Below are 14,753 nucleotides of genomic sequence, written 5' to 3'. Positions count from 1 at the left end.
TTTTAAAATACCGCTTCAGCATTTAAGGTTTAAAGAGTTACAGAAACCCCCTTATTCGTGAGGGACGCATACCACAACCCCCAACGAATAATTAAAATCCACCAACCCCCATCTAGAAATACTTATAACTGCCTATCTTGAAAGTTCAAATACCAAATGTATACTGTACGTACTTTATACCAGCATCCTACATCAAATATACCTTAAACTATTATCCTAGTACTGTATTAATCTTATAAATATTACTAATAAAATTTTGTGGTCATCTTACACATTTTACCCTTAAAAATGTATTCATAACTTACTTCTAACCCTTCCAGCCAATAACAGAGAGAAAGAGTATGTCTCTCTATCAACCACTCTCCCTTTCTATCTATTTATCCATATATCTGTCCATCTCTCACATTCTGAGTATCCTTTGGAGAGAGAGAGAGAGAGAGAGAGAGAGAGAGAGAGAGAGAGAGAGAGAGAGAGAGAGAGAGAGAGAGAGAGACTTACCAGGAGTTATTACAAGGATTAGGATGACTCAAAGACTTATTAGTCCATCCGAGGAGACATCACATGCTCACTTACCTCTAGAAGCAGGTTTTACCATTCATTCACAGTGTTCTAATGATTTTGTCTAGCTTTCTTTCAAAATCTTACACACTGCTGCTATTTACAACTTCTGGTGGCAGTTTTTTCCATGTGCCACATATCTTGTATGATGAAGTTCCCAAATGAGATGTGTATTATCTCTTCAGTTCTAGTTTCCATTCATTATTTCTTGTTTGGTTTTTGTTTAATGTGAAGAGGTTACTGTCTACTTTTGTTTATGAGAGAGAGAGAGAGAGAGAGAGAGAGAGAGAGAGAGAGAGAGAGAGAGAGAGAGAGAGCAACTCTTCAGCCAGGTGCTAAAGTTTTTTTTTTTTAAGATGATAGTTACACCTTCATCCCTCCTAAAGGCAGACAGAAAAATAGGGGAAAAATTTATTAAACTTAAATCTTACTAATTCACTATATTTTATTTAATGAAAATTATTTTGTATTTACATTAGTATTAATATTCGAAACTAAGTAAATAATATATTTATCATGCAAAACAAATAAACATACATATATTATTACAAATGCATAAAAAATTCTTTCATCTCAGTGAGAGAGAGAGAGAGAGAGAGAGAGAGAGAGAGAGAGAGAGAGAGAGAGAGAGAGAGAGAGAGAGAGAGAATTATTATTTTTATTACTAATGTTATTATTTAATCTTATTAAACTTAAATTGCTGAGGAGTCTGTGAATTGTGAGAATGTGAATCCGAGGGGTTTAATGTAAATCCAGGGGTTTAATGTATATCTGTTAGCCATCAATTAGTTAGTTATCATTCCTCTCTTCCCTTGTTATAAAGAGGAGGGACCAGTTTCTGCAAGGAAAAATTAGTGTATGAAAAAAAACCATTCTCACCTGTATTTAACCAGTTCCAGCTCATGATGGATCAATCTTTCTACTGCTCAACAGTAGAGAAGAAGAGGAAAATACAAAGGAAAAAGACCAGTCATATTCACTCTCACTTTCACACCATCATCTTAAGTAAGATACAAACTGTCCTGCTAGGGACACTAGATGAGCCACCACTAAACCCAAGAAATAGTGTCCAAGGATCTGTGGGCAATGTCCCTTAGACAGAAGGATGTGAAGGTGGTTTGATGAAGTATCAGCCTTCAAAATCCTATAAAGATAAGTTCTCCTTAAAAGCTAATGAAAAGCCTAAATCCCAAAAATCATGCACTGTGTTAGAATTAGAGGGTGTAGAAGAGCTATAAGCCCGACTAATAACTTAATGTAGCCAGAAGATGGCTTTCTTGGACACTTCTTTCTTGTTCCGGCCTGTGCTTAAAAAAGGTCTTCCACACCTCAGCCTAAAGTGACAAGTCCTTTTCAGATAATCATGCAGTGCCCTAACAGAACATAAAGAGTAATTCGTCTAGGTTGTTGTCAAAATCTCCCAAAACAGGAATGATAAAGGATTCAAACCTGTCATAATGAGCCAAGGGATTTTGAATCTTGGCTACGAATTCTGGGGCCAATTTGAAGGCTATGAACCCCAACCCCTTGAGTGGTAAACATTAGAAGAGAGAACATGGCATTCACCCACTCTCTTTGATAAAGCCAACAAGAAAATTGTTTTAATGGTCAAGTCTATGTCAAATGATGGTCACAACTGTTCATATGGGGCTCGAGTGAGCCTGCCTAGTACCAGAGTCACGTCCCAACTATGAGCTATAATCTCTCTAGGAGAACAAGACTGCTCAAAGCTTTTAAGTAACATTGAGATTTCCCAAGAGAAGGGCAGGTCTACGTCTTTTAGGCATACAACCAGATCCAAAGCAGCCCTATAGCCCTTGATGGCAGACACCAGTAAGATGTTTCTCCCTTCAGAGAAAAACTAAGAAATCTGCTATTTGCTGAACAGAAGTCTCTACCTGAAAGAATCCTTCGATGACACCCATCACAGTACTAGACAGCCCATTTCCCCTTATGGCACTGAAAAACTGTGGTTAACAGCACCATGAGGCAAACACCGTAAGTCCAGAACGATGTAACCCAAGGACTGTCTGTACTGGATAGCCTTCAGCCATGAAGAGATAGGGACCCTACCGACTGGTGATATCTCTTTATGTGAGGTTGGCAAAGTTGGTTGTGCCAAGGAGGGACCTCTCTGGGAACTGCTGACAAAAGGGCTAACAGATCAAGGAATCATTTAGCATGAGGCCCTCATGGAGATACAAGGGTCATTTTGAGATTCCCTGAAGACATTTCGCTGTTCAAGACTTGACAGATCAGACAAATTGTAGGGAAGGCATAACCTTCCAAGATGTCCCATGGATATTGAAGGCCGTCCTCTGCCATGGTAAAGGAGCCTGGGACAACTGAGCAGAAGACCTCCTGCTTTTTGTTGAACCTTGTTGCGAACAGATCTATCATTAGCCATCCCCAAAGGTGGAAGAGCTTGACTGCTATCTCCTGATGTAAGGACCACTCTGTCCCCAAGACCTGTTCTTGATGATTCAGTTTGTCAACCACCACATTCCTCTTGCCTGGGATATACCTGGCTGAGAGGTCTACTGATTGGTCAATTGTCCACTGGTGAGAAGTACCACCATGGAGTGAAGTTGGCAAGAGACTATGAGTGCTGTTCTGAATTAATGAGTTTTTTGGAGTGATGTGTCCAGACATATACTGATACTAAAAAAAAAGTTTAAACACACAAATGTCTCTACTAAATAAATAAGCTTAATCATGCAAGTGTCTAGTGATACAAAATGAGTCACAACTAATTTCATCTTGGAATCACTACATAAAATCTACCAGGATGCAAAAATGACAAATTTTCTAAGACAATATGTATTTTTCATAGCTACAAACTTTAGGTCTTAACAATAGGATACTTTCTAGCACCTAGCTGGATCCGGTTAAAAAACAGATGAAAGCAAGGAATCCTATGATATCTGGCAACGCATGCGTAGATCGGGTGAAGAGTGGTCAAGGACCACTCACCTACGCCACTGCGTCAGTCTTTCCCAACTCAGGATGTCTTAACACACAGAGGGGCAGCTAGAGGCAGGCAGTATAATGTTAATACCTCAGGTTTGTGGCTAAGAAAAATACAAATTGTCTGAGAAAATTTGTCATTTGTTCATACGCGAACAAACCTTGTCTTAACAATAGAATAGACTCATACTTGGAGGGAGGCACAAGACGTCCTAAACTGGCTGGGGGCCTACCCACTAGTCCAGCTTCCAGAGGAAATGACTTCTGAGGAGGGACTGAAGCCTGTTGAGAAGCTAGATAAATTTTTGCACAGTTTTATATAAGGCGTTACATAAAGTTTTATATACAAAAATGTGCACAATTTCATGTAAAATACAACAAAAAACAACCCATGGTTGTAGCTTTTATCAGTTTTGAAATATTTTCATATAAATAACAATAAGTGCCAAAATTTCTTCCTTCAGTCAACTTTGACTTTACTGAAATGGTCGAAAAATGCAATTGTAAGCTAAAACTCTTACATTCTAGTAATATTTAGTCATTTACCTTTATTTTGCAATAAATTAGAAGTCTCTAGCACAATATTTTGATTTATGGTGAATTTTTGAAAAACACTTTTCCCTTACATCTGCGTGGTAACTTGGCCGAAAATCTCAGAAATTCTTTATTCACTTTGTCGTAATTTTTGCACCGTTTTATATTAGCCGTTACATAAAGTTTTATATATAAAAATGTGCGCAACTTCATGTAAAATACAACAAAAACCAACCCATGGTTGTAGCTTTTATCAGTTTGTTGTAGCTTTTATCGGTTTTGAAATATTTTCATATAAATAAAATTAAGTGCCAAAATTTCAACCTTCGGTCAACTTTGACTTGACTGAAATGGTTGAAAAACGCAATTGTAAGCTAAAACTATTACATTCTAGTAATATTCAATCATTCACCTTAATTTTGCAACAAATTGGAAGTCTCTAGCACAAAATTTTGATTTATGGTGAATTTTTGAAAAAAGATTTTTGTTACGTCCGCTCGCGGTAACTCGGCCGAAAATCTCAGAAATTCTTTTGTCACTTTATCGTAATATTTGCACCCTTTTATATTAGCCGCTACATAAAGTTTTATATATGAAAATATGCACAATTTCATGTAGAATACAACAAAAAATAACTCATGGTTGTAGCTTTTATCAGTTTTGAAATATTTTCATATAAATCACGATGAATAGAAAAAATTTGACCTTTGGTCAACTTTAACTCGACCAAAATGGTAAAAAACTGCAATTGTAAGCTAAAACACTTACAGTCTAGTAATATTCAACCAATTACCTTCATTTTGCAACAAATGGGAAGTCTCTAGCACAATATTTCGATTTATGGTGAATTTTTTAAAACTGCTTTTTTTTACGTCCGCTCGTTACGAATTCATGCATCATTTTGTGACAATATTTTCTCTGTGTTGCTTTGATCGTTTTACAATTTGTTAACAGTGGTAACCTCGACATACGAAAGGCTCAACTTACGAAAAACTCGAGATACGAAAGCAAATACGAAAAATTTTACAGCTCTACATACGAAAATTGCTCAAGATACGAAAGGTTGTTGCTGTATAGTCCCGAGATTCGCCCGGACCACCGAAAACAATTTTCAAACTTCCGCACTGCCAACTGAGTAAACTCGCCACCATCCTCCCGCTCTCCCATTGGTTCCTGATGCTAGTCACCCCATAAGGTCCTGCTCTCCTATTGGTCAGCATCTACTCCTTGTGCTTTAAGTATTCTATTGGTAAAAGGATGCTGTAAATTGAAAAACTTATTTATGCAATACATTTAATTAAAAAAAAACATTAGGTAAAGATAGAATAAAGAATAGAAATGAATGGTTATTATACTGTTTGGTAGTTTCAGTAGTTGAAGAGAGATACTGAAAATTTATGGCTTACTGTGTAAAGTGATTGCTTGGCGATCGTTCGATACTCGTAAGTGCTGGATGTAAAAAGACGTTTGGAAGCTTTTTTTTGTTTGTTTATTATAGTTAATGGTTACTTAATAATTATTTGAAATGAGTACATGCAATACATTTAATAAAAAAATTGTGAATTAGATATCATAAAATATAAAATAAATAAGACTGCCAACAAATACGTATTTTTTAGAATTCTTCTTCTGTTTTAATATTACATTACGTATACGTATGTTTCATTATAGCTGTCAGTAACTCGGTATCTCCATTAGGTAAAGACAGAATAAAGAATAGAAATGAATGATTATTATACTGTTTGGTAGTTTCATTAGTTGACGAGAGATACTAATGAAAATTTATGGCTTACTGTGTGCTAGAAAAAGTGATTGCTTGGCGTTCGTTCGGTACTCGTAAGACAGGTAAGAGCTGAATGTAAACAATCGATTGGAAGGTTTTTGTTTGTTTGTTTGCGTATTATAGTTAATGATTAATTAATAATTATTTGAAATGAGTACATACTGATTATTTATACATTTTATTGGCATATTCTAAGCTTTTAGCTCTTAGGATTAGATGTCAGAATCATAGACTAGGCTACAGTAGCAACAGCTAACATAGGCTAGGCTTATTGCTAAGGGACATATGCTAAAGTTCTAATATATGCAGTAAAAATGGGGTTGAACATTACATGCAGTTGAATATTACTCAAGTATGTACAGTATTTTGCCTTTTTGGAGTCATATTTCTTCCATTGGATCGGCATCGTCACCCTAGAACATGTGTTTTAGGCCTGGAAATATAACCCTCTTACGCCGAAGCGGTAACAAAAAAATTGTCTCCCGTGTGCCAGAGGTGTTTCAGAGTGAGCGCGGAAGCGGAAAAAATATTTTTTTCAAAAAATCACAGCGCGCTTAGTTTTCAAGATTAAGAGTTCATTTTTGGCTCCTTTTTTTGTCATTGGCTGAAGTTTAGTATGAAACCATCAGAAATGAAAAAAATTATCATTATCATATATAAATAATGCGATATATGATAGCACAAAAAAGAAATTTCAAATATAATTGTATTCAAATCGCGCTGTGCGCAAAACAGTTAAAGGTAACAAGTTACTTTTTTTTTGTTGTAATGTACACTAAATTGCGATCATTTTGGTATACAATACATTGTAAAACGATAAAAGCAACACAGAGAAAATATTATCACAAAATAATACATGAATTCGTAACACGAGGACGTAAACAAATATTTTTTTCAAAAATTCACCATAAATCTAAATATTGTCCTAGAGACTTCCAATTTCTTTCAAAATGAAGACAAATGATTGAATATTACTATACTGTAAGAGTATTAGCTTACAATTGCAGTTTTCGACCATATCTGACAAGTTAAAGTTGACCGAATGTCAAATTTTTTTATATATATATTTTTATATGCAATTATTTCAGAAATAAGAAAAGCTACAACCTTCAAATATTTTTAGTTTTATTTTACATGAAATTGCGCACATTTTCATTTATAAAACTCTATGAAATGCCTAATATGAAACGGAGCAAATATTCCGAGAATGGTACGTACGCATTTCGGAGATTTGTGGCGGAGAAGGGAAGGAAAGATTTTTTTTTTTAAATTCACCATAAATCTAAATATTTTGCTAGAGACTTCGAATTTGTTTCAATATGAAGATAAATGACTGAATATTACTAGACTGTAAGAGTTTTAGCTTACAATTGCGTTTTTCGACCATTTTGGTAGAGTCAAAGTTGACCGAACGTGGTTTTTTTTCTATTTATCGTGATTTATATGCAAATATTTCAAAAATGAGAAAAGCTACAACCTTCAATTACTTATTGTTGTATTCTACATGAAATTGCGCACATTTTCATATATAAAACTTTATGTAACGGCTAATTTAAAATGGTGCAAACATTACCACAATCGCACGTATGATTTTTTCGGATGAGTTACCGCGCGAACGTAAAGAAAATTTTATTTTTTTCATAAATTCACCATAAATCGAAATATTGTGCTGGAGACTTCCGATTTGTTGCAAAATGAAGGTAAATGCTTGAATATTACTAGAATATAAGCGTTTTAGCTTACAATTGCGTTTTTCGACCATTTCAGTAGAGTCAAATTTGACCGAAGGTTGAAATTTTGGCAATTATTGTTATTTATATGAAAATATCTCAAAACTGATAAAAGCTACAACCATGGGTTGTTTTTAGTTGTATTGTGCATAAAATTTCACTCATTTCCATATATAAAACTTTATATAATGGCTAATTTTAAAATGGTGCAAACATTACCACAATCGCAAGTATGATTTTTTTCGGAAGAGTTACCATGCGGACGTAAGGAAAAAGTTTTTTCATAAATTCACCATAAATCGAAATATTGTGCTAGAGACTTCCAATTAGTTGCAAAATTAAGATAAATGATTGAATATTACTAAAATATTAGAGTTTTAGCTTACAATTGCGTTTTTCGACCATTTCGGTAGTCAAAGTTGACCGAAGGTTGAAATTTTGGCAATTATCGTTATTTATATAAAAATATCTCAAAACTGATAAAAGCTACAATCATGAGTATTTTATTGTTGTATTCTACATAAAAATGCGCACATTTTCATATATAATACTTCATGTAACGGCTAATTTACAATGGTACAAAAATTATGTCAAAGTGACGAAATAATTTCTGAGATGTGTCACAGATACTTTTTAGTGCGGCAAGAAAGAAATTCGCGCTTGCGCGCCTGTGTAACGATTGTAAACAAAACAACACCTTGATCCGTGAACTCCCAGCATCCCCCAAGGCGCATGATTCAAAAATTTTAGGCTGGTAGGCCTATAAGTATTTTTCCGCGAATTTAAAAAAAAACTTTTGTAAGTTGACGTAAAATACGTCCAGTCGGCACACGGGAGACAAAAAATGTCAACGTAAAATACGTCCAGTTGGCGTAAGAGGGATAATTTACTGGGGTGTTTTTGGAGGGCTTGGAACGGATTAGCCATTTTACATGTAAAATGTGGTCCAAGATACGAAAACCACATGATACGAAGGGCGCCTCTGAACGGATTAATTTCGTATCTCAAGGTACTACTGTACACCAAAATAAAAAAAATGAACTAATTAGTTTTGACCATTTTGCTCACAGCGCAATTTGTACACAATTATATATGAAATTTTTTTTCGTGGTCATATACGTATTCCAATATTTATATATGTTAATATTTTTTTCATTTCTGATGGTTGCATACCAAACTTCAGGCAATCTGTGATTTTTTTGGAAAAAAAAAAAAAAAAAAAAAAAAAAAAACTTTATTTCCGCTTAGGCGCTAACTCCCAAATGCCGCTGGCATACAACAGACACTTTGGTAAATAGCGGCTCAGCGTTTAAGGGTTAAGGGCAACCATGAGTTACACAACCTGTTGGGCAGCCACCACAGGACCCAGGGAAAATGTGTCCGCAGAACTGTGGGCAACATCCTTAAGATAGAAAGAGGTGAACGTGGACTGGCGTAACAAAGTACCAGCGCTCAACACTCTGTGTACAGCCAAGTTCTTTTCGAAAGCCAGGGAGGGACAAACACCCCTAATGTCATGCGATCTAGCCTGCTCAGACGTGGTGGCGGAATCATCAAGAGTCAAGTATGCCTGTCTAATAGCTTCCGGTATCCAAAAAGAGAAAGTATTCTTAGACACCTCTTTCTTCGTACGGCCTGAGCTAACAAAAAGTCTGCGGTAGCCTGGTCTAAGGTGCCAAGTCCTTTTAAGATAGCAATGCAGGGCCCGGACAGGGCACAACAAAAGCTCTTGAGCATCACCACCCACAAAGTCAGACAGTGATGGAATGGAAAACGAAGTAAACCTGTCATAGTGCACAGAGGGATTTTGGGTCTTAGGCACGAATTCCAGGATAAATTTGAAGGACACTGACCCCCACCCCCTGGTGTGCTTCACATCATAGCTCAGACCGTGCACCTCTCCTACCCTCTTGGAAGATGCCAAGGTCAGAGGAAAACTGTGTTGAGCAAGTTCCTGTCAGATGAGCGACGCAAGGGCTCATATGGACTCTTAGTGAACCTCTTGAGAACCAAGGGAACATCCCACGTCGGAGGCTTAAGCTCTCTAGGAGAACTCGACTGCTCAAACCCCTTTAACTAGCAAGTTAAGTTCCCTGGAAGAGATGTTGATACCTCTAAGGCGTAACACCAAACTCAGGGCCACCCTGTAGCCTCTAATGGCAGAAACGGACAAAAGTATCTCATCTCTGAACAAGGCTAAAAAGTCTGCTATTCACTAAATAGAGGTTGAGTGGAGAAAAACCCCGTTTATGACACCAATCTCAGCAGATCGCCCATTTGCCTTGGTAAACCGCAGAGGTCAACTTTCTGAGACTGCTGGACATATGCCCTGCTGTTCTCTGAGAAAAGCCTCTCGCTCAGAGGAGATACTTGATAGTCTCCAACCATGAAGAGAGAGGGAATCTACTGACTGGTGGAACCTTTCTGCATGGGGCTGACACAGGAGATGTCGCCAAGGGGGAATCTCCTTCGGAACCACTGACAACAGCAGCAGCAGATCTGGGAACCATTCCGCCTGAGACCACAGAGGGGCTACCAAAGTCATCCTGAGACCCTGTGAACTCATTACCCTGTTCAGAACTTGATGGATCAAACAAAAAGGAGGGAAGGCATACACCTCCAGGTTGTCCCAGGGATGTTGGAATGTGTCCTCTAATCATGTTAAAAGGATCTGGGACCACTGAACAAAATATCTCCAGCTTCCTGTTGAAGTGAGTCGCAAAGAGGTCCAGCATGGGTCTCCCTCCAAACCTGGAAAAGCTTGTATGCTACCACTTGATGAAGGGACCACTCTGTGCCTAGGATCTAATCCTGACGACTAAGTTTGTCTATGACCACATTCTGTTTCCCTGGGATATATCTGGCTAAGAGCTCTACCGAAATGCTGACCACCTACGGTGAACCTCGACGGTCAAGGCATAAATTTGACAAGAAACCAGGCCTCCCTGCTTGTCACATAGGCTACCACTATAGTGTTGTCCGGCATGAGAACGACAGAATGACCTTCTACCTTCTCTCGAAACTCTTTCAGACCAAGGAAGGCTGACTTCTACTCCAAGACGTTGATATGTTGCTGCTTGTCCTCCCAACTCCAAATGCCTGAAGCGATGAGGCCGCCTAAATGAGTTCCCCAACCTGTGAGGGAGGCGTCTCTGACAACAGAAGGAAGTGCAGTGGAAGAGAACGTAGAGGGACACCCTTCGAAAGATTCTGGTCGTCCAACCACCAACGAAGGTCTTCTCTTACTTCCAGAGAAAGAGGAACCTTTAACGGGTGAGTCCCCTGCCAGAGACCAGAATTCTCCTGTTCTCCATAGCAGAGACCGAAGATGAAGACGCCCATGAGGTACCAGCTTCTCCAAGGAAGACAACACTCCCAGAAGAACCTGCCACTGATGAGCTGACTGATGTGGTTCTGACAGGAAGTCGCGCGCCACCACCCGTAACTTCTCCAATCTCTGATTCAATGGGACAACTTTTCCCACTGTTGTATTGATGACCATGCCCAGGTAGAGAATCCTTTGACTGGGTACGAGGTTAAACTTTTTCTGGTTGACTACGATGCCCAGTTCCAGACAGAACCGGAGTAGACGATCCCTGTCCTGCAGCAGCTTTTCCCTGGAAACTGCCACGACCAACCAATTGTCGAGGTACCTCAGCAAATGGATCCCGAGCATGGGCCCAACTTGACACTAGAGAGAAGACCCTTGTGAACACTTGAGGGGGTGCGAAGCATAGGACTTTGAACTTGAAGACCTCGTCCCCAGAGAGAAGGGAAGGAACTTCCTGGACGTCGGATGAACAGGAATTTGGAAGTATGCATCCCTTACGTCTAACGATAGCATGAAGTTGCTTTCCCTCACGGGTGCCAACACTGAACGTGGGGTCTCCATCTTGAACCGTGTCTTCCTGATGAAGTGATTCAAGGTGGATAAGTAGATCACAGGTCTCCATCCTCCCGACGCCTTGGGCACCAAGAAGATGTGACTGTAAAACCCTGGAGATGGACACACCACTTCCTCTATCGCATTTTTGTCCAGCATCTTCTGCACTTCCTCCCGAAGAGCCAAGAACTTCAGAGAATCTGGAGGATATGCCTTCCTGAGCTGTGGCTTGTTCGACAGAGGGAGAGAGAAGTCGAATGGCAGTAGGTACCCCACCTGAAGGACATCTACCACCCACTACCCCGCCCCATAACTCTGCCAATAGCCTGCCAGGCACCCCTCCACCTGTGGCGCAAGAGAGGGAGAGGCACCTAACCTACCGATGGCCCACTTTGCCTATGACCCTTGTGCCCCTTCTTGGCTTAAAGAAACGAGAGTGAAAGGGACGTTGATCCTCTGACCTAGGCTGAGTCGAACGGGAAGGTCAAGAGAGGTTAACCACGACTCTCGCCCAGGCAGTTAAAGAAAAGACTGACACAGTGGCGTAGGTGAGTGGTCCTTGACCTCTCTTCACCTGATTTACGCATGTGTTGCCAGATATCACAAGTACTTGCTTTCATCTGTTTTTAAAAGGATCCAGCTAGGCACTAGAAATGACCCTATTGTTAAGACTGAAGGTTTGTTCGCGTATGGACAATTATCAACTGAAATGTTTTTAGTGACATGTACATACACAAAAATTTTGACCACACCAATGTCTAGAGATTCAAAATGAGAGACATCTACTGTAATCTTGGAATCACTATATAGAATCTACAAGGTGCAAAATGATCAACTTTGGAATCCTAACAATTAACTGAAAGCTCTAAAAACATACTTCTTTTTCTTTTTCTTCCTTTTTTGTAAAGAAACTGCATCCCAAGCTAAAGTTGCTCCTTCCATTGAAATGGCAGTACTTTTCCATCTGGGTTTTCCTATATATGGAGATATTTCCTCCATTAAAAGAATACCCTGAAGAAATTATTAAAAGCCATTAGAACAACAATAGTGACAACATTACAAATTATCTCATTAAAAAGGGAATAAAAAATTATCTACAATATTTTGACATAATTCACTGATGCTTTGCATTTTAAAGTAGAATTAGGACTGAGATCCAAAAAGAAAAATGTAACATTTAAGTAAAGCAACAATGACAATACAGCTGGATTAAAATTTTTATCAATGAAAACTATTTTTCATTACAAACTTATCAATGAAAACTATTTTTCATTACAAACATCTGGCAAGAGCATCATGATCAAACAAACTTTATACTAAAAGATTAAATATTACACTAAAAAAGTTATAGTAAAATTATCAAGCAAAGTAACTAATATCTACTATAAGCATAAGAAAAACTGCTGAAATAATAAAGTACCACCTAAGTGCATAGATACTGTATGCATGACAAAATTACCATGCTCAAAAAAAATCACACCTTATACATAATTATATGGCAGTTTTTGCATGTTACTCAATATTAAGGCAATAAAAACCCCTTTGAGATTCATTTAACAGAAAAGTGAGGATTACAAGTAAATTCTGCACCATATAATATGTAGATGATTTTTTTTAATTACAGTAAAACCCAAAAGCTTCCATTCTAACCATATTCAAGCAGACATATTCATCATAAGATCACATAAATTACATAAACAAAGCAATATACAGCACAATGCAAGTCAAAATATAAGGAGTACTATAATACTGAAACATTCCCAAACAAATGCAAGCATTTGAAGACATGCATTAAAAGCCTTTTAATTGCTAAAATTTACAATGACATTTATTTTGAATTAGTAAAGAAGGCAGCATAAAATAAACTAAATATACACTATAATCAAGTACACTGTATAACTGAATTATAAAGTGAATCTGACTGAACTGTTTACAAATTCATATTAAATCGATAGCAAAAATACCTACAGTACTTCAAATTCAAGACATTCAGATGGATAACTAGACTTAAGGAAACTAAAATAAATTCTTTAGATCACTTGAAGGTGACAAACAACAATAATCATCATTCTATGGGACCTATAAATCATATCTATGAACTAAGTACATCCTTACACTAACGACAACACCAAATATGAAAACAACTGGCATCGATGATGCAATTGAGACATTTGTTCTATCATTTAGAAGTAAATGCTGGGAATAATCTTGAAAAAAATTTTATGAATGTTACATCAATGGATGGACTCCAGGATACAAACCACTATACTGCTTTCAACCATTATATTTTATTACAGTCCGTATCTTAATGCAGCACCATTGGGACCAGGACTTTGTCAGAACACAGAAACTCTGGATGATCAAAATCACCCCCAAAATCCCCTTATGTATACAAAGTCTTGCCATCTCATTCCATTATACACTGCTGTACAGTGAACCTCCTGTATTTGCACACTAGATTCACAGACTCAGGTATTCGCAGATATCTCTGGAAACTTAGCCTAATCGCAATATTTTTCTCTGAGAAATACCCAAAAATTTTTGTTCTCTTATCAATTTCATCATGAAATACACTTTTTGTGATCAAACTATTAAAAAATTAGGTATAAACATTTGTAGTGGGGTTTTCTTGAGTTTTAACCAACAAAATAAGTAACTAGTTTTAAGAGATTATATGGGGTTTCAATTTTTCAATTATTTGTGGATTCTAGCTCTTTGCAGGGGTGCCTGTATCCCCCTTGAACACAGGCGGACACTATTAACAAAAGTAGAACAAAGCTTTCGAATAATATAATAAATGTATTCGTTGTTTAGTTCCTTAAGGAAATTCTGTCCTGTTCCATAAGCAGCTCTCCGAAAATTTTACACCTTCATTGCGTCGGGACTCAAACCTTTTTTTATAAGAGCATTGTCAAATTCTGACCTCCTGGAACCCTTCAACATTTTCTTACGCTTCAAACATTTATGGCTTTCATTTCTAGCAAAAACCTAGAATTCTGCTGCTTTCCGTTTCTTTAACCTGCATGAGAGAAAGAGAGAGAGAGACTGTATGCCCAGGTGCTACTCTTGGTCATTATGTCAAGATGATTAACAGTTAGGCTATATCCACCCCCGCTACGTGGGAGACTTCCTAACAGTAAAAGATTGGAAAACGGAAAGGAAAGAATTAGCATGCAAAAATCTTACCTAATTTACTGGTACTATATTTTCCTTAATGAATTGATATTTTGTTGTCTTTATATTAATATTTGAAAATCAGTAAATAATAATTCTATCATAGCCTGTAAACCTTGAAAAA

At 37.6% G+C, this 14,753-nt stretch overlaps 1 protein-coding gene across 10 annotated transcripts in view; it reads right to left on the bottom strand.

Moving 5' to 3' along the window:
• The window catches only part of LOC135211019 (ATP-binding cassette sub-family C member 5-like), an 818,851-nt gene that overhangs the window by 400,379 nt on the left and 403,719 nt on the right, over positions 1–14,753 (bottom strand). For all 10 annotated transcript variants that reach the window (XM_064244042.1, XM_064244046.1, XM_064244047.1 and 7 more), the window contains one exon: positions 12,333–12,466. In XM_064244042.1, coding sequence (XP_064100112.1) covers positions 12,333–12,466 — 134 coding nt within the window. The remainder of the gene's footprint in view (positions 1–12,332; positions 12,467–14,753) is intronic.

Source organism: Macrobrachium nipponense, chromosome 4 (assembly GCF_015104395.2).
Source record: "Macrobrachium nipponense isolate FS-2020 chromosome 4, ASM1510439v2, whole genome shotgun sequence".
Classification (NCBI taxonomy): domain Eukaryota; kingdom Metazoa; phylum Arthropoda; class Malacostraca; order Decapoda; family Palaemonidae; genus Macrobrachium; species Macrobrachium nipponense.
Note: the sequence above shows the minus strand (reverse complement) of the source record. Positions and strands in the feature narration are given on the sequence as shown.